General features: G+C 56.3%; 2 protein-coding genes across 8 annotated transcripts in view; both read right to left on the bottom strand.

Annotated features, from left to right (window-relative positions):
* ELMO2 (engulfment and cell motility 2) overlaps nt 1-22644 on the bottom strand; it is a 195566-nt gene that overhangs the window by 74003 nt on the left and 98919 nt on the right. The gene's annotated exons all lie outside the window — the stretch shown is intronic.
* Nucleotides 1-22644, bottom strand: part of CDH22 (cadherin 22) — an 89489-nt gene that overhangs the window by 31996 nt on the left and 34849 nt on the right. For 5 of the 7 annotated variants that reach the window (XM_083507383.1, XM_083507380.1, XM_083507382.1 and 2 more), the window contains 2 exons: nt 21048-21342; nt 9494-9613 (listed from right to left, as the gene is read on the bottom strand). In XM_083507383.1, the coding sequence (XP_083363509.1) occupies nt 9494-9613; nt 21048-21342 (415 nt within the window). Of the gene's footprint in view, nt 1-9493; nt 9614-11762; nt 12042-21047; nt 21343-22644 lie in introns of those variants that run through there. The other 2 variants (XM_083507386.1, XM_083507384.1) reach the window with 2 other exon arrangements.

The raw sequence follows: 22644 nt of genomic DNA, 5'->3' as shown, positions 1-22644 counted from the left end.
CAGTGAAGCATTTGCGGGATCTCAAAGACTGGCTTGCCACATTAAGCTCCCGTCTGGAGGTCCCCTTAATTGGGACGCAGCAGTGCGGGCGGGGGGGGGCACAGCTGCAGGGGGAATCCCCCCCCCGCATCTCTTGGCTGCAGCTGCTGCTGCAGGGGGGCAGGATGAGGCTGTGCCTGGCGCTGGGCGAGATCCAAGGGTCTCTGCTGCCTGTTTGTCTCACCAGCTCAGAGAAGCACCAGCTGCTTGTTAACTCCTCAGATCAAAATAAAGATCTTTCTGATGAACTCTGCTGAAGCCGCTATAAATAGCTGCCCGCTGCCTGGCAGGAGCCGGGAGAGTTTGGGGGAAAGCAGGGAAGGGGCAGAGATGCCACCTCGCCCCCCCACCACCACCCATGGCAAGGAGCTGGCTGAGCACCCAGGGGAGCCAGGCTGGCAACCGGCCAGCTGCAGGAAAGGCAGCTGTTGGGGAGGGGGCAGCGGGGGCCAGTTTTAGCTCAGCTGCTCAAAGGCAGCCAGACCAGGATGGCATCCCCATCGCCCGCCAGGCACCAGGCTCCCCCGCCAACCATTTGGCAGCCCAGGTCCCGACTCCTGCGCCCGCCCACCCCTTTTACTTCTCTTCGTGCAATTGCCCACACCTCCTACACTTGCGGGGGTGGACTAGATGACTCTGGGGTGCCTTCCAAATCTACAATTCTGTGATTCTCTGCGACCCAGGGCCAAAGGGCAGGAAGAAAAAGGGTCTCCTGGTAACATGGCACCAAAGAGGACTCCGCTGACCCCCAGCAGCCTCCCCCAGTTTCAAGAGCCACCTGTTTCCCGACTGCCACTGGGGGAGCCAGGCTGTGGGTCCTGGGGGGGGATTGGAGGTAGACGCCAGCATGGCAGGGGTTGGACGCGATGAGCCTCGTGACCCTCCCATGGGTCTTACACTCCCATGATTCTAGCATGGGGCAGAGCTGCAGATCCAGCCCCCCACCAAGGCGGTGGGTCCCACGAGGTCACTCTGCTGTCAGGGAAACGTCCTTCCTGGCAGCGTCTCTCCAGAGCCCTTGCATTTGGGGCAGGGAGCCTGCTGGTTGCTCAGTGCTTCCCCGGGGCTGGTCTGGGGGCGCAGCCAAGTGGGGGCCGGAGTGCTGGAGAGGCCAGGCCTGTGCTGCTCCCCCCCCCCGCCCCGCTGCTGCCTCTCAGCTCTTCCCAGGAGACGCTTGGCAGCCCCGAAGGCTCTGCTCATTATCCCGCCGCTGATGGGCTGATTGTCAGGAGGCATCACTGCTGGCTGGACCCAAAGCCGCTCCTGGCCTCTCTCCCTGGCTGACAGCTGTCAGCCGCCGTGCCCTGCAATTACCTCCGCCTCACCCCAAAAGCTCTGGCTGCCCTCCCTGCCACCAGAAAGAGGGAGAGAAGGGGGGCACGCTGCTTGTTCGATGCAAAATGTTGCAAAGTCCAGCAAAAAGCTCTCCCCCCCCCCTCGCTGCCCATCCTGCTGGGGCTGAGCTTGCAAAGAGAAGCAGAGGGGGCTCAGTGCCCCCTTTCCAGAGAGAGGAGCCGGCCAGAGCAGCTCCCTTGCATGCAGAAGGTCTCAGGTTCAATTTCTGGCAGCTGCTGCTGCCAGTCAGTGCAGACAACACTGAGTTAGACAGACCAAGGCTTTGGCTCCGTGTGAAGCAGCTCCTTGCATTCCTCTCTAAGCCTTCCCACATGCAGGGAGTCCCAGGCCTCCTTCTTCATCTGTGTGCCTTTGAGCATGGGAAGAGCGCTCCTGCAGCAAAGGGCTGCCAGATGGCACCTCCCAAACCAGCAGGCAGGGCCTCTTGCACTTGCCTGCCTCCCTAGAGATCTGGGGGGGAGCACTGCCATCCTGGGACAGGGGGAGCGAGAGAGAGCTGGCAAGAGGGCCAGGCCAAGGATCCTCCTGGTCAGAGCTGGCATCCGGGTGGCAGAGCCCTTGGGAGGCAGGACATCCAAAGAAGCGGAAAGTTGAAAGATCCTGAACATCTTCAAGCAAGTCCTTCTTCGCGCAAGGCAGAATGGAACTATGGAACTCCCTGCCGCAGGAGGCAGGGATGGCTGCCCACCGGGATGGTGTACTTTGCTGCCTCCACTGCATCCTGATTGTGCCGTCCGGCAGAGCTTTCCCGGGTCGCGCATGCAGGGCGCTTGACAGTTTGGCCAAAGGAGGCAGTTCAACGTGACTTGTTTGCAAAGCATCTAGAGGAGAAAGCCACTTGCACCCGCCAGGATCCTGGCTCCGCTGTTACAGCAGATGCATCTCAAGGAAGGTCCAGAGTAGAGTCTATGGTAAGGCTCAAGGATGTGGAAAGGGGGCTTGGACTGCTCAGGGAGACCCCTTGCTCTCTAGACCCCGATAAAACCAGCCGGGAGGGGACAACTGGCTGGGCCATGATGGTGAGGAATTCCTTCCTGGGAGAAGGGGGGCTCCCTGCCTGCTTGAAACCCTCCCTGAAAAAAAAATATTATTGATTTCCCCCTATAAAAACTAGGTGCACCTTATGGCCCGGTGCGCCTCATGGAGCAAAAAATACGGTACGTGAAACCTCGGAGTGGGGTCATCCAGAGTTTTGGAGTCTGCTGTTGGCAATATGCGGATGACTCTCAGCTCTCTTTCTCCTTGACCTCTGCAGGTGAGGCAGTGGGAGTTCTGGATCAGTGTCTTGCCTCGGTCATGGACAGGATGAGAGCCACCAAACTGAAGCTCAACCCAGATAAGACGGAGACCCTGTTAGTGGGGGATTCCCAAGACCAGATGGGTGGGAGGGGACCTGCTCTTGATAGGGTTCCCCTTCCTCTGAAGAAGGAGGTCCTTCTGGATCCACTACTGTCGCTTGAGGCTCAGGGGGCCTCAGTGGCACAGAGGACCTTCCGTCAGCTTCGCCTGGTGTCCCAGCTGAGCCCCTACAGGGGGAGCCTTAACTTCTGCTGCCTCTGCTCTGGGAACCTCAAGGATGGATTACTGCAACGTGTTCTGCATAGAGCTGCCCCTGAAGACCGTTCAGAAACTTCAGCTGGTGCAGAATTCAGCGGCCAGGTTGCTCACCGGAGCAAGACGGTTTGAGCGTATGACCCCGGTCCTGGTCTTACTGCACTGGCTACCAATTAGTTTCTGGGCCCAATTCATTAAAGTGCTGCTCTTGACCTGCAAAGCCTCAAAGGGCTCAGGAAATGAGCCAACATGGACCCTGAGATCATCATCTGAGGCAACATGAGAACTTTTGTGGTGTCTCCCACAGCCTAGGACCCTTGTAGCTACGGGACTGCCTCTCCCAGTATGCCCCACGGAGGACCTTAAGGTCCATAAATAGCAACACCCTAGAGGTCCCGGGCCCTAAGGAAGTCAGATTAGCCTCAACCAGAGGCAGGGCCTTTTCAACACTGGCCCCGTCCTGGTGGAACGCTCTGCCTCATGAGACCAGGGCCCTGCGGGATCTGATTTATTCCCGCAGGGCCTGTAAGACAGAGCTGTTCCGCCTGGCCTTTGGCTTGGAATCAACTTGATCCCCTTCCCCTCTTTCCTTTCTCCTTCTGTGATGGAACTCCTATTTGGGAACTTCCCTGGCTTTTTTCTGGCCCTCGTAGGACCAGTCTGGATAGTTGGCCTTGGCGAAGATTTGACATTTTCATCCCCAAAAAGATTTTGATTTGATTTCCTACTGAAATGAGGCTGCATCGGAATGTTGTATTTTAATCAATTGTTTTTATATCTGGTGTTAGCCACCCTGAGCCCGGTCTTGGCTGGGGAGTTGTTGTTGATTAGTCGTTTAGTCGTGTCCGCCTCTTCGTGACTCCCTGGACCAGAGCACGCCAGGCACTCCTGTCTTCCACTGCCTCCCGCAGTTTGGTCAAACTCATGCTGGTAGCTTCGAGAACACTGTCCCACCATCTCGTCCTCCGTCGTCCCCTTCTCCTTGTGCCCTCCATCTTTCCCAACATCAGGGTCTTTTCCAGGGAGTCTTCTCTTCTCATGAGGTGGCCAAAGTCTTGGAGCCTCAGCTTCAGGATCTGTCCTTCCAGTGAGCGCTCAGGGCTGATTTCCTTCAGAATGGATACGTTTGATCTTCCTGCAGTCCATGGGACTCTCAAGAGTCTCCTCCAGCACCAGAATTCAAAAGCATCCATTCTTCGGCAATCAGCCTTCTTTATGGTCCAGCTCTCACTTCCATACATCACTACTGGGAAAACCAGAGCTTTAACTATATGGACCTTTGTTGGTAAGGTGATGTCTCTGCTTTTAATGATCCTGTCTAGGTTTTCCATCGCCTTTCTCCCAAGGAGCAGGCGGGGTATAAATAAGATTTAATAATAATAATAATAATGAGGCTGGCCTGATGCTTTCTCTCCATCGCTTTAGGCACCAGGCAGAAACATTCCTCACCTCCCAGGCCTTTGGCTTATTCAACAATCTATGGCCTTTACAACCAGGGGGGTGGGGGGGCATTGCTTCTGTTTGTTACTATGGTGTGTATTTTTGTGTTTTTATATTGTAAACCTCCCTGTGATCTTTGGGTGATGGGCGGTATAGAAATTCTAATTCTAATTCTAATGATGATGATGATCAATGGAATGGCTTTGCTTTTCCTCCACTGGTGGAGGCGGAAATATCAGTTGCCCAAAACTACCAGAGGGGAGGGCATCTTGCCCTTGGATTCTGTGGACACGATGGGTCGCTGGCCTGACCCTGCACCTCTCCTGGTCCTCTCCTGTTCAGAAGGGGGTGGTGTTTGGCTCCTGCAAGTTGCTGCAGCTCCAGAGCCAGGCGGCGTCTCATTGGAATGGAAACGGCTCCGTTAATTAAAGGGTCTGAAGCGTTTTATAATGAAAATGATTCTTGTCAGCCGCACTGTGATGAGAGGGATGTAGTGGGGGGGGGGGCCTCAGCGGAGACAGAAGCTCATCATCCTCCCAGCAGGAAGGGAGCCCAGGGCCCTCCAGCGAGGCCTCAGCACCGGGCAGAATGAGGGGGGCGCTGGGATGCTGGCCGGGACCCTGCTCTGCCACCGGCTCATCAGCTTCCGCTCCAGCCCCGGGGAAAACCCTCCCACCAGTCGGACTCCATCCCATAATTATGCACGTAATCCAAGGAAGAGCTGGACCCGCCTCCCATGACATCCCCATGGAAGGAGAAAGAGACCAGGGGCCCGATCCATCCCAGAATATGCCGACCTTCTGCCTCTCCGCTGGTGCCGTCTACGGGAGAACTCAAACGCAGCTTCTCCCCTCGCTGGGCATCTCTGCCCGCCTTGCAGGGGGTTGGACTAGATGACCCTGGGGGTGCCCTCTACAATTCTTTGACACACTCTGGGCTCATTGCGAGGCCAAGAAGACTCAGAGGAAAGCCAGGGAGTTGCGTCTGCTGGCTTTCATTATCTCCACAGCCCCCCCCCCTCCACACCCGATCGCCTCTCTTTTAAATAACTTCTCCCCTCGCACGAGTGATTCCACCTCCCCGCCTTTGGCTCCGTGCCCATCTCTCGCACACAAGGGTTGTGGAAATCGGGAGGGGGGGGCGGGGAGAGGGAGGGAGGGACAACTGCAAACTGCTGGGCTGATTCTTCTTTGAACCTGCCTTACCAGGAGCCTTACAGGGGCTGAATGTGCCCCCAATCCTGGGACAGACAACTGAAAGTCCTGCTTCACGCAGCGCATTGTTAACCTGTGGAACTCCCTGCCACAGGAGGCAGAGATGGCCACCAACCTGCATGAAACCTATGAAAGAGGATCAGGCAAATTCAGTGGCTCCCAGCCAGAAGGTTCTGCTCAGCGTCCACAGTCAGACGCAGCAACGCTTCTGAATCCCTGTGGCCTGAATGCCACCCGTGGCCCGTCAAGGCAGCCAGCATTGAGTCCAAGCGGCCTCATCCTGGCTCAGTTCATTCCTGCATTGCAGGGGGTTGGACTAGATGCCTCTTGGGGGTCCCGTCCAACTCTGTGTTCTAGGATTCTGTGCTCCTCAAAGCCTCACCCAGTGGCCCTGGCAGAGGAACCCGATTGCCCTGCGTGCCAATTCCTGCAGGGGCAGCAGCCCCACCTGTCGGCCTCTCCAGAGCCAGATTCTCGGCCCAGGGGTCCCCTCCCCCCCCGCCCCCTAACAGATGGGGCCTGGGGACTCCGCCTAAGACGGCACAAAACGAAGCCAAATCCCAAATCCCTCTGGTCGTTAAAGATTAATTTCCACTTTACATCCGTAAATGCATCCTAATTTCCCAAGGAGGTGGCAGGCAGGCAGGCGACTTGCCCCGGGTTCAAAAGCTCTGCCCACCTGGGAGCCCTTCCGGGGAAGAGCCCCTGGGGAGGAAGGCGCTGGCAGTGCCCTTGGCCAGACTCGGATGCCGCCTCCTGCAGAAGCGGACAAGCCCAGCTGCCTCAGCCTCCCCCCGGCAGCAGCAGAAAGGAGGAGCCGCTCGGGGGCACCAGGCCAGCTCCTCCCTCTGCCCAGAAGCAGCACTGGGAGGGGGGAAGCCGAGTGCCAAGACCTGGCCAGGCAGGGTTTGCTGGGCAGCGCCAACAAAGCTGAATGCTGGGAGATGTAGGGTAGACCAAAGGAAGGACGGAGCAGAGTTAACCTATGGAACTCCCTGCCACAGGAGGCCGTGAGGGCCACCAGCTTGGATGGCTTTGAAAGAGGAGGAGATACTGTATTTTTCACTCTATAAGAGACACCTTTTCCCTCCTAAAAAGTAAGGGGAAATGTGTGTGCATCTTATGGAGCAAATGCAGGCTGCGCAGCTATCCCAGAAGCCAGAACAGCAAGAGGGATTGCTGCTTTCATCGCGCTGTTTTCCTCCTCCTCCAAAAACTAGGTGCATCTTATGGTCTGGTGCGTCTTATAGAGCGAAAAATACAGTAAATTCATGAAGAAGAAAGAAACTATCAAAGGTGGTTCTTCTCTGCCCTCCATGGTTGGAGACCAAAATGCTTGTGAATGCCAGGAAGGGAGAGAGCTCTGGGGTCTGATCCTGCTTGCAGGTTTCCCGGTGGGGCATCTGGTTGGCCACTGTAAGAAGAGAAGATGGTCCCCCTTTGGCCTGATCCAGCAGCCAGGCTCCTCATATTCTCTTATGGAACCTCCAGGTCCAGAGGAAATCTATCTGGATTCCTACGGGCATTTGGCCACAGTGAGAACAGGATGCTGGGCTAGGTGGCCCATTGGCCTGATCCTGCCGGCTTGGGCAGGAGGCCCTCAGAGAGAAGGCCAGAGCTCCTCCTTTCCCTTTCCGCTTGTGCAAAGACACGCACGGTCCCGCCAAGCCTCGCGCAGGACATTTGCACCCTGTGCCAGCAGAGCTGCTCCCCGCCTGGGTCTCCTCGCGTGATCAAGGCGAGGGAGAAAGCAGGTCAAAGTCAAAAAGGAAAAGCAAACGACTCTCCATTATCGTATATTACGAAAAATGAAGGTGCCAGATTTTATGGCTCCTTTTACAGCATTAATGATCACGATGGCTCTGCAAGTTAAGCTGCTGATCTGGGCAATTAAACCTGATGCTCCGAGCACAGGAAGGAATTGCCAGGCGGAGCAGCTTGCCAGGTGCATGACGGGACCCGGCCGGAGTCGGGGGGGGGGCCTTCCATGGCCTCTGCCCTCAGCAGGACAAACGTCTCCCCGGCGGCTCTGTCAGCTCCCATGCCACCCAAGCCAGCGCAAGTTGGCAGCCTGCTCCTGGACCACCGACAGCTGTTGCCACCCTGGCTTGGAGGAGGGCTCTTGATGCCACGCTCAATGGGGGGGGGGGAGAAGCGGGTGCAGAAGCCGCCTGACTTCCGAAGGGCTTTCGTGGGATGCCAGGATGCCAGCAGGCCCAGAAAGCCAAGGGAGAAGAACCCTCCTCTGGGCCAGCCCAATTTAAGAGCGGCAAAGACCCCCAGGTGAGGGAGGGGAGGAAGGAGCAGGTCTCCATCTCACGCAGGCAATTCCTGCAGCACCTGCCCCCGCCCTCCACAGCGCCCCCCGCAGGCAGGCAGAGAGGGAGACATCTCCTGCCCAGAAACTGACCAAGGCTGCCAGGTTGGAAAGAAGAATTCCGAGGCTGGAGAAAAAGCATGGCTCCCGTTTCCAAGCAGAGAACTGGCCTCCTCCGAGGATCCCTGGGGACCTTTGGGGCGCCGTAGCTGCTTTGGCAAGAGGGGGCTTTGCGGGGTGTGGGCAGAGGCAGCTGCTTGCCCAGGAATAGCCAGAGTGGGCAGGCCTGTGAATCTGACGCATCGCCACACATTGAAACTCCCCACTCAACTTGAGGACAGAAAGAAGCAAAGGGGGGTGGATGGATGGAGAGACACTTGAGCCCCACGGACGCCCCACGGAAGCCTGGCTGGCCGTTTCTGGGTTTCAAGGATGCTGGCCCCATGCCAGCCCCTGCGGGGATCCTGAGCTGGGTACCGGGACTGCCAGCCCAGGCCCTCTTGGCTGCTCCTCACCGCAGGTACTGCCAGCAGCACCCAGAGGGATGCCCGCCCTCACAGTGACTGCCATGGGGTCCAGCGGCCCCTTTTCTGAGTCTCCCCCTCCCCCCAGGCCCAGGGAAGGGAGCGAGCGAGCCCCTCCCCCCCCGTCCTAACAGGCCGTCACGGGATCATCTGCTGGGGATTTATCACGGGTCCCTTTTACAGCAGGCCTTTATTAGAAGTTATTAAAGGATGGAGCGGATTCCACCGCTCGCCCATCAAATATTAATAGAGCATTTATAAAGCAATCCTTAATTTAAAGTGTTGCCTTTAATCAAAGGCCCGGCGCTAACAAAGCCGCTGCTGGAGAGCCTGGCAGGGGGGAGTCTTTGTGCCCCTTCAGAGTGCCAGCCCCCCCCTGCACCCGGGAAGGGTCAGCACCCCTCCTCCAAGGTGGGCCCAGCCGGCCCAGCCTGACATTTCCGGACGCCCCGCTGGGTGCAGATGCCCACGGGCGGTCTCCTAATGCCAGCCCCTCCCTCTCTCCCAGGGAGATCACCTGGCAACCAGGCAGGTGGGCACAGAGAGGAGGAGGGGGTGGAAAAGCCTCACACAGCAACTCTCTCCATCTGTGCTTTCCAGCAGCTGGGACTCAGAAGCATAAGGTGGGCCATGGACAGTCCTCTTGTCCATGAATTGGTCCCAAATTTGGGGGGGGGCATCATTGCCTCCTGTGGCGGGCAGTTCCACCGTTTAACTATGCGAGGGAGAGCTGCTGCAGCAGAACTCCAAAGACGCCTCTGCCAGGCTGGCGTTCTTGGGTGATCTTCCTTGCAGCCGCCCCCCATGAAGCAGGACAGACCCAAGGTTACCCCCCCCACGAGGTTAAATTGCCCCTTCCACAAGCCCAGCACCCAATTTGCTAGGCTACCCGGCTGCCCCCCTGATTCTCAAAGGGATAGCTTCTGCTCCAGGAAATCCAGGGGGTGGTAGTTGGGGGTCAAAGCCCACCCCCCTGTGCACAGCCAGCTCCCCCTCCCACCCCTCTCACTGCCCCCCCAGTGCCCCCAGCACCTCTGCCTGGCACTCACCCGTCCTGCTGTCAACCGTGAAGTGTTGCTCGCCCTCCAGGACGCTGTAGACCACCCGGGCGCTGCTTCCGTAGGTGGGGTCATCGGCATCAGACGCCATCACCTGCATCACCGATGTCCCTTGGGGGGGGGACAGAAAGAGCCCCATGTGAGCAGCAGCCCTGACCCCCGACTTCCACAGCCCCAGCCCCACCAAGGCGGGCGCACAGCCTCCCCCTGTCCTGGGCGGGACAATTTCCTGCAGGCTCAGATCTGTGCAAGGCCCCCTGGGGGGGGGCAGGACCCATAGGGTGGGGGTTCTCTCCCCAGCCCAGCCTGCTCTCCTCCATCCCCAGACAGAGCCCAGGGTCCTCATGCACAACACGTAGAAGGGGGGGGCAGAGAGAGTGCAAATTGGATAAAAGTCCATCAAACGGCTGCAATTAAGTTATTGATTTTCAACGCTGCCTCATTAAACCGGGGGCTTCACTCTGAGTGTCCCTGCAATGGGTCTAATTTGACATCATGTTCAATTTGACCAAAGTGGGACCCCTGGACGTGAGGAGCAGGAGGGGGTGTTGGGGAGGGGGCTGGAAGGCTGTTGATGGCCCAGAAACTGACAAGGCAAGTTGGGGGGGGGGGAAGAGGGAGAAGGCAGAGGCCTCCCCAGCTGGCACTGCCCATCCAGGTAAGCAGGGAGGGCAGGTGGGCAGGGCCCCTGCCAGGTAGGGATCGCTCAGGTGGGCCCTTCAGGGAAGAATCTGCCCCCCCCCATCTCACCTGTCAGTCAGGAAGCCTCTTGAGGTGGCCAGCAGAGTTTTAAAATGGCAAGATCATAACCGTTTAAAACGGAATAAAAACGCCACGCAGGAAAAGAGACACAGATGGCACCGGCCGTAAAACCAGGCGCCATTAAATGCCAAAGGGCCCCTGCCAACTGTTGCCTAAATGCACTGCTGGGGGGGGGGCTGGATTTGAGGCTGGCAAACTGGAGGGAGCTCCAGAAAGCCCAACAACACTGTGGGAACGCCAAGCCCGCTTTGGAAGGCAGTGCTGCATAATGGTCGGAGCGCCACGTTGCTCCTTTGTAGGGTAACGGCAGCACAGTGACTTGGGAGACCTGGGTTCAAATCCCCACACGGCTGCGAAGATCTCCCTGGGCGGCCTCTCAGTCTAACCCACCTCACAGGACTGTTGTGAAGATGAAATGCGGGGGGGGGGGGGGACCATGTATGCCAGCTTGAGCTCCATGGAGGAAAAGGCAGTAGAGAAATACGTTAAATAAACAAGGAGGAGGAGGAGGAGGTCTGAACGGGCAGCGTGGGGGGGGTGGCCCTTCTCTCCCCCGGCCATGCCAAGCCCACCCCCAGTCCTGCCTCAGTGCCAATGCGTCATTCCTTGACGGTGGGGGCTGGAAGTCACAGAGGTCTCTTCCTTCTACCGTGTTGAACCCGCCCCCCCCATGCCAGACTCCCCCTCCCCCCAGCGCCACCTCTAGGCTGCCTGTCACACCACTCAGAAATCACCACAATGGACCCCTCTTGCAAAGCGGGTCAAGGGGCAAAAGATTCGGGGGGAAACTGAACATCTCAACAGCCCCCCCCCCAAAGGCACCAGGGAGGGGGTGCTCTTTTTTAAAGAAGAAGAAGTATTTTATTAACAAAAATAAATAAATGAAATACAAAGCATAAAGAAATTGTGCTGCAGTATTGAAGTTGTTATTCCAAAATATTACAAGAAACACATATTTTCCATTAACCTGTTAGGCTGGTTTCTAATAGGTTAGCTTGATGGTAGTGACTCTCGACCACATTTTCCCACTCCATTCCGATATCGAAAGAGATATGCTTTCCCTCCCGCTTTTAGCTATTATAATCTTAGAAGCAGTTTTAAGGTTGAACGCTATTTCTTGATCATTTTCCAGTACGACATCTTTTAGATAACCAAGCAGAAATCCTTGAGGTTCCAAGGCTATATATGATATCCTATCATACCAGAGATTATTAGCCTGAACAGATTTTCAGAATATTTCTGTCTGAGAACCATTCCAGAAGAGATGTCTGTAATCTGCTTTATTTAATCCACGTCGCCAACATTTATCCGATCCTAATTTATATATTAAATTCAATTTGGAAGGCGCTAAATACCATTGATAGAGGAGTTGGAAAGAGTTTGCCGGTCCTTTTGGTGCCAGGGAAAGAAGACTTTCCCGTTCGCCCAGACCTGGGCATTGCAGGCTGGTTCCTGGGGGCGAAAGGGGGGGTTCTCTCAGCCAGCCCCCCCAACTCACCTTCCTGCTTGCAAACAGCCCGGGGGGAGGAGGCTGTGCCCATCTTTGCCTCCAACGTCTCTGGCCTCCCTCCCTCCCGGCCACAGGGGGCACCTGCCCCACCTGTCCTTGGTTTTTGACGGACAGCTTTTAATCTGGGGGGGGGGGGGTTGTGCTCTGTTGATGGTTCCCCTCCTTCCGCTTGGAAGGGAGTCTTGGCTGCTTGGCTTTCCGTCTGCGTTGCGCCTCCAGATCTCGCAGCACGAAGCAGGAGGCAGCTGCTCTCGCCTTCCTCCCCCAAATCCCAGCCTCTGCCTTTGCTGGGGGGGGGGGCGGGAATCTCGCAAGACTCGCAAGCAAACAAACCCTCAGCATTGGCAATGAGCTGCAGAAGCCCCCCCCCCCAAGAGAGAGAGATAATTAGGCACGTAAAGTGGATAAAGAGAGGGTCTCCCCCCCCCACCTCCTCTCCAGCGCACACCAGGGGGGCCCCCAAAGCAATAAAACTTAACAAGTCAGAGCAAATTGGTCTCCCTCTCTCTCTCCTTGCTAAAAGGGGCATCCGTGGGGGGGGGGGAGCAGCACAGAAGGGTCCAACTGGGCTGAACCCAAGAGGGCACCCCCACCCCCAGGCAAGGCTCCCCCCAGGCGGCCAAGTGAGCAAGAATCCTAGAATGGCAGAGTTGGAAGGGAACCAGGGGGTCATCTAGTCCAGCCCCCTGCGATGCAGGAATGGCAGCTGTAGCATCCCTGACGGACGGCTCTTGGACCTCTGCTTGGAAACCTCCCAGGAGGGAGACTCCACCCCTTGCAATGGTTATAAGAATCAGAAGTGTCATAGATGAAATGCAGGTCCATAGATGCGCAAGGCAGCCACACAGACACAAGGGCTGGAGGCCAGAGGAGGGACCCCCTCCCCTCCCAGAGTCCCCTGGAGGCTGAGCCAGAGGCGGCTCGCTCTGGAGAGGAACCCCGGGCTGCTGCGCCATCCTCGGCCTGAACCTGACAGCACCACCACGCCTACCATGTGCCATGTGGCAAATGGAGCTCAGCTCTCTGGCTTCTTCTTCTTCTCTTCATCTTTGTCTTCTTCTTCTCTTTGTCGTCTTCTTCTTCTTCATCTTCTTCTTCTTCTACTTCGCTGATCCCTCGTAGCTGAGTAAGATTGTCTTCCATGAACATGGTCTTAACAGTGAGTCAGTTAGTGACTGTGGAGGCCAATTCTGGAGCCACACGTCCTTCCACAGTGGGCACATAGGTTTCCGGGCAGGAGCTGATCCCGGTGTGGATTTGCCAAGCATGCCTTCCTCTCAGCACGTTTCTCCCTTGCGTTCTGAGTTCGAGTGTCTTCAAAACCCATGACACCTTTGGTCAAGGCTGTTCTCCAACTGGAGCGCTCACAGGCCAGTGTTTCCCAATTGTCGGTGTTTATACTACTTTTTTTTTTCCAGATTTGCCTTGAAAGGGTCTTTGAACTTCTCTGGCACCGCTGCGTCCGCAAGCAGCTGTCCGGCGGAGCTCTTCCAAGTGGTGAATGGCCATTGGTTATTGGACCTGGTGAGTGTTACTCAGAAACCTTCGGAAGCCGGCTGACAAAATCATGGCTAGAGCAGGTCCATTTTGGGGGGGGGGGGCGGTCTCCTCCCTGGGAGGTTCTTCAGCAGAGGTTGGGTGCTCATCTGCCAGGGATGCTCCCTGAGATTCCGGCATGGCAGGGGGCTGGACTAGATGGCCCTTGAGGGTCCCTCTATTATTCTGTGATTTCCTGAGGACTTCCTGAGCCATTCTGCAGGCAATCTGGAGGAACAAAATGCCATGCCTATTCACCGGGCAGGATGTGTCCTCTCCCCCCCCCCCAGTGCAAAGGGAAGCCAGGAGATGTCCCAGTGGGGCCAGGATCCTTCTTGCTTGAAGCCCAACCTGCAAATTCGTGGACCGGGGCCAGTTCCCCCTCCACCTGCCCTTGCTTCACACTCAAACCAGCCTGAGCCTCTCCCTCCTGCCAGGACCCTGCCAGCCGCCAGCCCTGCCAGCCTGGGCAACGCACAGCAATGCGGGGGGGGGGGACTGTTGCTGCTTCCCCCCGACGGCGGCTTTTTTATCCCCGGCTTTGCCTGGCTCTGTGCTGCCTGTGGTCTGACTCACATCCCCCAGAGACGGTTTAGCTGGTGCTTGCGAAGGATTTGGTTGACGCGAAGCTTTCTCTCCTCTGTTTGCTGTTCACTAATAGAGAGTTTTTCTCCTGCTTTTATCTAAATCAATCAGGGGGATTTGCAGGAACAAGACAAGGCCCAAGGCAGGCACCCCCCCCAAAAAAAAAACAAAGCCCAGCCAGCACCTCACGCTATGGGGGGAACAGCAACAGGGCTTGGAGACAAAATGCCCCCCACCCCACTACTCTGGGGCCCCACCTCCCTCCACGCACCCCTTTCCATCAACTGGGTGCAACTGGGACGGCAGCAGCCCGGGTTGCCCTGACCGATGGTCTTCTCCAGGCAGGAGGTGACCCTGTTGCTTCCACTCGATCTCTCGGCAACTCAATGCAGAGGATCACGGGATCCTCCAGAAGGGCCTGTGAGACTTGGAGGAGTCACAGTGGCTCCACGATGAACTACGGGGCCAATGTCAGAGGGCAGCACTGGGCAGCTCTCTCCTGGCACCCTGGCAGGCTGCTGCAAAGCCCCCTCTTGTCCCCTCTGCCAATAAAATTCGAGATGAAGCCATGAGTAGGAGTCGCAAGTTGATCTGGGCTGAGGAGACAGCAGGGAGCCCACGAGAACCTGCCTGGCCAGGAAGACAGCAGGGCTCAGCATCTTCCCATCCCTCCTTCTCCTCTGAAGTCAGGCAAGGCAGGATCTCAGGAGCAGGGACTTTCTTGTGGTGGCCCCTGTTGCACTCATTCTCCTGCAATTCACCTGGGGGCCTTTGCAGCTGAAGAGCAGGGTAAAAATGCTTTGAAGAAGAGCATGCAAGCACCGAATCATTCAGACTCTTTCCAGCATCAGGTGAAACCCTTCAGAGGGGGAAAGGCTTTTCTGCTCAGCTTTTCCGAATGTGCTGCTGAAATGTTCTGCTGTAGATCTGGCATTTTTATGGCATTTTGCATGCCGCTCTGCGAGGCATGACAGAAGAGCAGCCAATGAGCATTTAAATATATCATCATATAAAACAACACCCTTTTTGAGATGCAGGAGACAGAACCCTGCAAGAACAGAAGAGGAACTCTGCTGGTTTGGGCCAAGTTCCCACCTAGTCCGGGATCCGTGCACAAGGGCAACTCTCCCCTCCTGCAGTTTCCAGCAACTGGGATTCAGAAGGAGGGCTGCCTCTGGCTGTGGAGACAGAAGCAGAGCCATCCTGGCTGGAGCCCTCAATAGCCCTCTCCTCCTCCTCCATCAACTTGTCAAATCCTCTTTTAAATCCGTCCAGGCTGGATGCTGTCCCTGCCTCCTGTGGGAGGGAGTTCCACATAGAAGAATCCAGAGAGTACGGCACAGTTGTGGTGCCCCCCTTTCTGTTTTGAGTCCCATCCCCTAATGTCAGGTGCTGGTGGTGGTTGCTCGTGAGTAACCAGGCAGGACTCCGACCTGGTCTTTTACAGGTTTTATTGTGCAAGCTATTTACAGTGCAGATCTACAAAGTTCATGTCCGTCTCAGTCACTTGCAGAATCTGGGAGTGGCCCCTTCCGGCTTCTCCCCCAACATAAGAACTTCGGCACCCCAAGCCTCCTCCTCCCCTCCTTGCATTTCACCCCTCTGCGCAAGGTGGGCGGCGGAAGTGGCGTGCGTCCCTCCTGGCCAGCCTGCATCTCAGCAGCATCCTTGAGCCCTCTCCCCACTTGGCTGGCCCCTTCCCTCTCTTCCCCACTGGAGGTGGGGCTTTTCCCATTGCTGGAAGAGGAACTGCTCCTCAGGAGTTCTGGGGGCTCTCCGCCTCCTGCTCCATGCAATGGCCTGTCCTGCGAAAGTCCTTCAGATGCTTCTGACAGGCCTAGCAAGCAGAAGACGTCCGCCAGATCTTTCCAATCCATCTGCTTGCTGCTCAGAGAATGGTCAGTGAGGCAGGACTTGCTCTGCCAGCGAGTTTTGCTCCTTTAGGTGCTGGGGAAAGGCCTCCCCCCCCCCCATTTGCCTGCAGGAGACTTTGGCTCCCTCCTCCTGACTCGCTTGCAGGGACCCCAGGAGCCCTTTAGGAGAAACAGTGTGGTGGGGGCTCTCTTCCCGCCTTGGGGTAGGAGGCCACTTTCAGTGGCAAGAGCCCACAGGAGGGTGCCATCTGGACCCTGCAAGTCGCTTGTTAATTTGCCTCCGGTTTGTTTGCTTGTCTATTCAGATTTCATTCTTCTTTTTGGCCCAAAGGCCCCTTAAAGCAGCTTATAGCAAGACGAAAATGCAGAATGCAAACAAGGCAACAAGACACACACACACAAAGACTTTCATCAAATAACACGGTTTGGAAACGCACAAGATTAAGGCAGCCGCAGGTTAACGGAGACCAACCGACTCCGTCTCCATGCAGGGCTTCTTGGGAAAGGAAAGCTCCCAGCAGAGGCTTACAAGACCCTCCGGTCGTGGCAAAATTGGCCCAGGAGGACCCAGAATCCCTCCTTGGAAGCATCTCTAGTTAGAGGCAGAAGCAGGTGGAAGGACACAGAGAAAAGTCTGTCAGGAGCCCAGGAGGGAACAACAACCTGGCCAGGCAGAAGGGAGGTTTCTGATGCTCCTCGTTAGGGAAGGCGCAGCAAAGTCCGGGAGCCTCTACTGAAAAGGCTCCGTGCCTCCCAGGAGACAACCTCATCACAGGTAGTAGAGCCACCCCTAGCCCAGGAGAGCTTGAGGGGTCACAAAGTCTGGCGTGTGGCATTCAATGGATGCTGCTGAGAACTGGGGTTCTGTGAACCCAGCTACCATCTCCACCGAGCAAACAAGCAATCCCGTTGGAAGTTTCCAAGCTGTCTCCAGGGGCAGCCCCAGGCTCAACATATGACAGCAGTCCAGATGAGAATTTCGCCTTTGTCCTTCCACAAACAAGGCAGGCGCCTCCACCCAAAGTGAGGAGCATCAGAGGCAAATAATTCCTTTGGCTTCTCTCCATTCTCCCCCTCCCCACACTCCTCCAGCAGGACCTTTCACAGGAGGGGTGAGGGCTGCTCTGTGTTCGAATCCTGCTTGAGGGTTTCCCTTGGGACCATCCGGCTGGGCACTGCGGGGACAAGAGGCTGGGGTAGATGGGCCCTGGGCCTGATCCAGCAGGCTCCTCTTAGGACAAGGGCCTTCTGGATGCAGAGCAGATCTTCTGCCATTTCAACGGCAGGAGATGGCAGGACCAGGGAGCTGGGGGAAAAGGGGCACGAAACCTCCAAGAAGGAGAGAGAGAGAGAGAGAGAGAGAGAGAGAGAGAGAGAGAGAGCCAAGCAGAAACACACATGCCCAGCTAGATAACATGCTCTGATTATCTCCCGCTTGGACTACTGCAACGCGCTCTACGTGGGGCTACCTTTGAAGGTGACCCGGAACTACAACTAATCCAGAATGCGGCAGCTAGACTGGTGACTGGGAGCGGCTGCCGAGACCACATAACACCGGTCTTGAAAGACCTACATTGGCTCCCAGTACGTTTCTGAGCACAATTCAAAGTGTTGGTGCCCACTATACCTGGGAGCATCTCCACCCCGGACACCAGGGTCCACTTCCGATGGCCTTCTGGCGGTTCCCTCCCTGCAAGAAGTGAGGTTACAGGGAACGAGGCAGAGGGCCTTCTCAGTAGTGGCGCCCACCCTGTGGAACACCCTCCCTTCAGATGTCAAGGAAATAAAGAACTACCTGACATTTAGAAGACATCTGAAAGCAGCCCTGTTTAGGGAAGTTTTTAATGTTTGATTGTGTTTTTAATATTCTGTTGGGAGTCGCCCAGAGTGGCTGGGGAAACCAGATGGGTGGGGTATAAATAAATTATTATTATTATTATTATTATTATTATTATTATTATTATTATTATCATTATTATTAGAGCCAGAGTCCTAGGGAACACCTGTGACCAGAAGGAGCCTGGAATGCCAACGCTCTCCCCAGGAAAGGGGGGGTCATGCTGGCAGAGCTTGGCACTCCCCAGAAACCCCCCTGTCCCTCTTGGCTGGGCTTGCTGGATCCACAGCGGAAGGTCCTGGGACTCATGACAGCACCTTCCCCCCCACTCCCCCCCCGGCCTTGGCCAAGCAAGCAAATCGGCTCTAGGAAAGGAGGGAGGGAGATGGGCAGCCCCCCCCCCTTGCAGGAGATTAACCAATTCCCTCTGCAATGATAATCAGGACAGGTCTTGACCCCCAGCCGCCAAATCGCCTCTCTAAGCTGGTGGAGGAAGCTTGCTGCTGCCCAAGAAGCACAGGGGGGGCGGGGGGGCAACTCAGCAGGGAGGGCAGAGGGAAGCTGAGAGACGCTGTGAGACGCTGCTAAGGATCCCCCACCCCCAGCTCAGGACCCCCAGGATGAGCTCACAATCCCAGCCAAGAGATTTCAGCCAAGGCCCCCCCCCCTCGCCCTCCGCTGCCCAGGCCTCCTTCCTTTGCAGCCCAACTCCTCCTGGTAGGAAGGATGGGGGGGGGAGGTGGCAGTGGCAGCCCCTCCTGAAATCCTGGCCCCTGAGCCTGGGCACATTTATACCCTGCTTTTTGCTCCAAGGAGCTCAAAGTAGCACATATCACCATCTCCCCCACACACAGATTTTATCCCCACAACTTCCCTGTGAGGTAGGTTAGGCCAAGAGAAGGCAATGACAGGGCCCCCCCCCCAGGGTTGAGTGGGGATTCAAACCCGGGTCTCCCCCAGTTTGGCACTCAGATCGCTGAGCCACACTGTCTTACGCAGAGTGACATGTGGAAGGGGACAGTTCGAAAGCCGTTCTCGGTGCACCCAGGACACCTGGAGCCTGCCCCAAAATGTTGTGGGGGGGAGGAGAGGAAAGAACAAGACACACGACCTGGGTGCGAAGGAGGCGCCCTGGAGACGGGTGCCAGTCACCCTGCTCTCCCGCCCCCCCCATGCCCGTTCCCTGCTCAGAGATGCCAGAAGGAGCCTCTGGTTTCTGCCTCCGCAGCAGAGGAGGAGGAGGAGGAAGAGGAAGGTCTGAGCGCTTCTGACAAGGGCCTGGGGCTCCTCCGCCGCGGAGCGTGTCTGGCGTCCGCACGCAAGCCTCCCAGGACGCCCATTGCGCCGCCAAGGCACGTAGCTGCCGCTCCAAACCCTTCGCTCTGCTTTTAACTTCTGAGCCTTTTAATTTGCAGGAATCGCCTCCTTTCATGTAGGGAAAGAGCGTCTCTTCCTGCCTGTGATCTGCAATTTGGCACAGGCGCCGCCGCCTTTGATATGCCTTGTTTCCATCAGCTCCTGATCAGGCACCCCATAATTGTGAGCGATTTTCAAATAATCAGAGCCTCCGCTAATATCTCCCCCCCCCAAGGACCAAGCAGCTCTTTCCCTCCCCCCAAACACAGCCTGCCTTCTCTCTCTCACCCGCCCAGGGAGAGCAAAGGGGGCTCACGGCCCCCTCTCCGGAAATAAGTGCTGGGGCTCAACCCTGCCCCCCCCAGCTTCTCTCTGCAGCTCAGCTCCTGAAGCCAGGAGGGTGGGGAAGGCAGGCTGTGGGGACTCAGAGGGGCAAGGCAGGCAGTCTGCACGTGCTCAGGGACCACGTCTTCATTTACAGACTCCATCTTCCATTTCAGGAGACAGATTCTGGGGCTGGTCTCAGCTGAGCCCAAAACCATTGCACCCCCAAAGCCCAAGGGATCCTGCAAACGCTTTGCTGCGGCAGAGACTCTACCACTTTACCCTCACACCCCCCCCCCCATTACAAATTTATTTAGTTCTTCACTTCAACCATTCAGGTGCCACTTAGTCCCAGGGGCCTCTGAGTGGTGGGCGGGAGACTTGATACAATGGAACCGAAGAAGAGTTAAAACAATAAAATCTGGATTCTGTATAAAAGCCAATTGGAGTAAAAGGAAAAGGGATTCTGGAAGTGCTGGAAGTTCAGCCGGGAGAAAGAAGCCCGTCTGACCTCCACTGGAAGGGGGAATGTTGATTATGTATTTGCAAAAGTACTGTAAACTGGTTAATACATTGGATAGGCTTTTATGTACACTTGTAATTTTAGAAATAGCATAAGAAATTTGAGGTAGAAAAATAATTTGGAGTTGAAATGATATGCAGTTGAAAAAGAAAATTAAGGAACCAGGGTAGGGGGGAGGGAAGTCATGGGATTTGGAGAATTATGTTTTATGGATTTGATATTGCTTTTGTGTGTAAATTTATGTTGTTGCTTGTTTTTTATTTTCGTTATCTTTGTTGAAAAATTATTTTTAAAAAAATTATTGAAAAAAGGAAGGGAGTGCCCAGAATTGGGCACATAGTACGGCCTGCGTCATGGCGGACACGACCTGTGCCTCTGAGCCACGAAGAGCGACTCCTCTCTTTGGGATGAAAGGGGCTGGAGGGTCGACGAGGGATCCTGCGCCCCACTTCCCGAGGGGCTTGAACCTGACCAGGTAGCAAAGAGCCCAGGGAGCCCTGCGTCAGGGTGCTTCCAGTTGGGACCCTGGGTGTCTGAAAGGGCTAAAGAGCCCCCACCCACCTGACACAGTGCCCCGATCCAGAGTAGGTCTCACCCCCTCACCCCACAGCTATGTGACCTCTAAAGCGCCTTGCAGCGCAAGGAAGGCCCAGGCAACAAAATCTCACGTCTCGTCGGCCCCAAACGGTTTTGCTCAAATGGCCCAGCCCCACTCAGCAGGGCGCCAGGTGGCAAAGGCTGGTGCGGCACGTTCAGGTGGCAAGAGAGGAACTTCCCACTAAAGGTTTGGAGAAACTGCTGGACTTCAGGGATGCTTTTCAGCTGCAGCTTCCTGCATCGCAGGGGGCTGGACTAGATGACCCAGGAGGTCCCATCCGACTCAAGATTCTGACAAATCCTCAGCCCCCACCCCAAGGGAAAGGGGTCTTTCCAGGCAGCGGAAAGGAGGTCCCCTTCATGGCCTGGAGCCAGGAGCTGCAGATGGAGCGGGAGGGGGTAAGGGGGGAGCCTGGGGGGTGAAGGAAGCAGGGCAAAAAGGCCCCAGAGGGGGCAGCATGGAGGAGGCAAAGAAACCCCCCAAGGGCCTTTCACAAGCAGAGGCCGGACCCTCGGAGGAGGGGGGGCACAGGACCGGAGGGCAGGCGTTTGGAAAGCCCTGAGCCCCCGGCCTGCTCCGCAGGGACCCTGGGGTGGGGGCAGTGGGTGGGGGGTTGGGGGTGGCGTGCAGAGGGACTCACCGATGGGGGAGAGCTCGGCCACGCTCCCGATGTAGGGCCCCCCCAGGAAGCGGGGCTCGCTGTCGTTGATGTCCTGTACCTTGATGACGAACTCCGACTCGGGCTCCAGCAGCCGGTCCGTCTGGCGGTCCCTGGCCTGGGCGCGCAGCGTGTAGAAGGTCTTCTGCTCGCGGTCCAGGCGCTCGGTGGCGTGAATGTCGCCCGTCAGCTCGTCAATCAGGAAGATGGTGCCGGCCCCCTCCCCCGAGATGGTGTACTTGATGGAGCCGTCGCCCTCGTCCGAGTCCGAGTGGATCTGCGGGGAGCGCGAGACGGGGAGGTTGGTGTGGGAGAGACAAGCAGGGAGGAGAGCAGGCGCCCCGGGGCCAGTCCCCACCGGCAGCATCTGGAAGGAGCCCCCTGCCGGAAACCCTGGAGAGTTACTGCTGCCAGCCAGTGTCGGGCAGCCTCTCGTGTTCCCATTCAAACCAGCCCCTTACTTAGAACCTGGAGGACTAGCGGCTTCCTTTATTTTTAGGGCAAATAGCATAGCTCAGCAGTAAGCCCCTTTTCTACCCATCTCCAAGGAGGGCTGGGAGAGACCCTGCCTCTGAGGTGCCATTGCTGCCAGTCAGTGAGGCCAATACTGAGATAGATGGACCCTGCGGCCTGCCTTGGTATATGGCAATTTCCCAGCGGCAGCAGCTCCCAATGGCCAGGCCCTTGGCTCCAGACATATGTGGGGCTGGCGTCTAGGGGGCAGCAAGGGGCAGCAGCTGAAGGTGACCCTGTTGACTCCATCGCCACCTTCACCAAATGCAAAATTGCTGGAATAACTCTGTGTCTCTTCTTTTGACTGAGAACCATCATGGTGCAGAGCTTAAGAGTGTCAGACTAGAGCCTGGGAAAGGCCTGGGTTCGAATCCCCGCTCAGCCATCAAGTTCACACAGCCTCTTGGCCTCTCCCACCTCACAAGGTTGTTGTGCGGCCAAAGGGCAGGGAGTCGTGTATGCCCCCTTGGGCAACTTGGAGCAGGGCCTGGGGACCAGGATCGGATTCTGCTGGGAGGCCCTGGGCAGTGGCCAGGATCCTGCCAACCAGGAAAGAGGAGCCCCCCAGGCTTGCCCAGAGCCACTGCTGGAAACCCCACCACCTCAAGCCCATCTTTTTTTTGGGGGGGGGGCTTGGAAAGTAACTAGCAGGTACCTGGAATTGTAATGGAATTAAAAAATTATGGGAAATGATATAAAACAAAAAGATTTTTTTTAAAAAAATAACCTTTGTTTAAAAAAACCAGAAGCTTTTTTACTAGGAATTATAGGTACCGAGATTCCAAAAGATCAGAAGAAACTGTTCCTGTATGCTATATCGGCTGCTCAGAAGTTGCTAGCCCAGAGATGGAAGGAAGAGACATCCCCGACCAGAGAAGAATGGCAGATCAAGCGGATGGACTCTGCCGAAATGGCAAATGAACTGGGAAGCTCAGGAACCAAGAAGACAAGAAATTTTAAAAAGAATGGAAATGTTTATAATGTATATACAAACTCATTGCAAATGGGTCAAAACATTAGCAGGATTCTAAATACACTTGTAATGTAATAGAAACGACAGATAGTT

This window comes from Podarcis liolepis (genome assembly GCF_965112155.1).
Source record: "Podarcis liolepis genome assembly, chromosome: 6".
NCBI lineage: Eukaryota > Metazoa > Chordata > Lepidosauria > Squamata > Lacertidae > Podarcis > Podarcis liolepis.
This window is presented reverse-complemented; position numbering and strand designations above follow the sequence as displayed.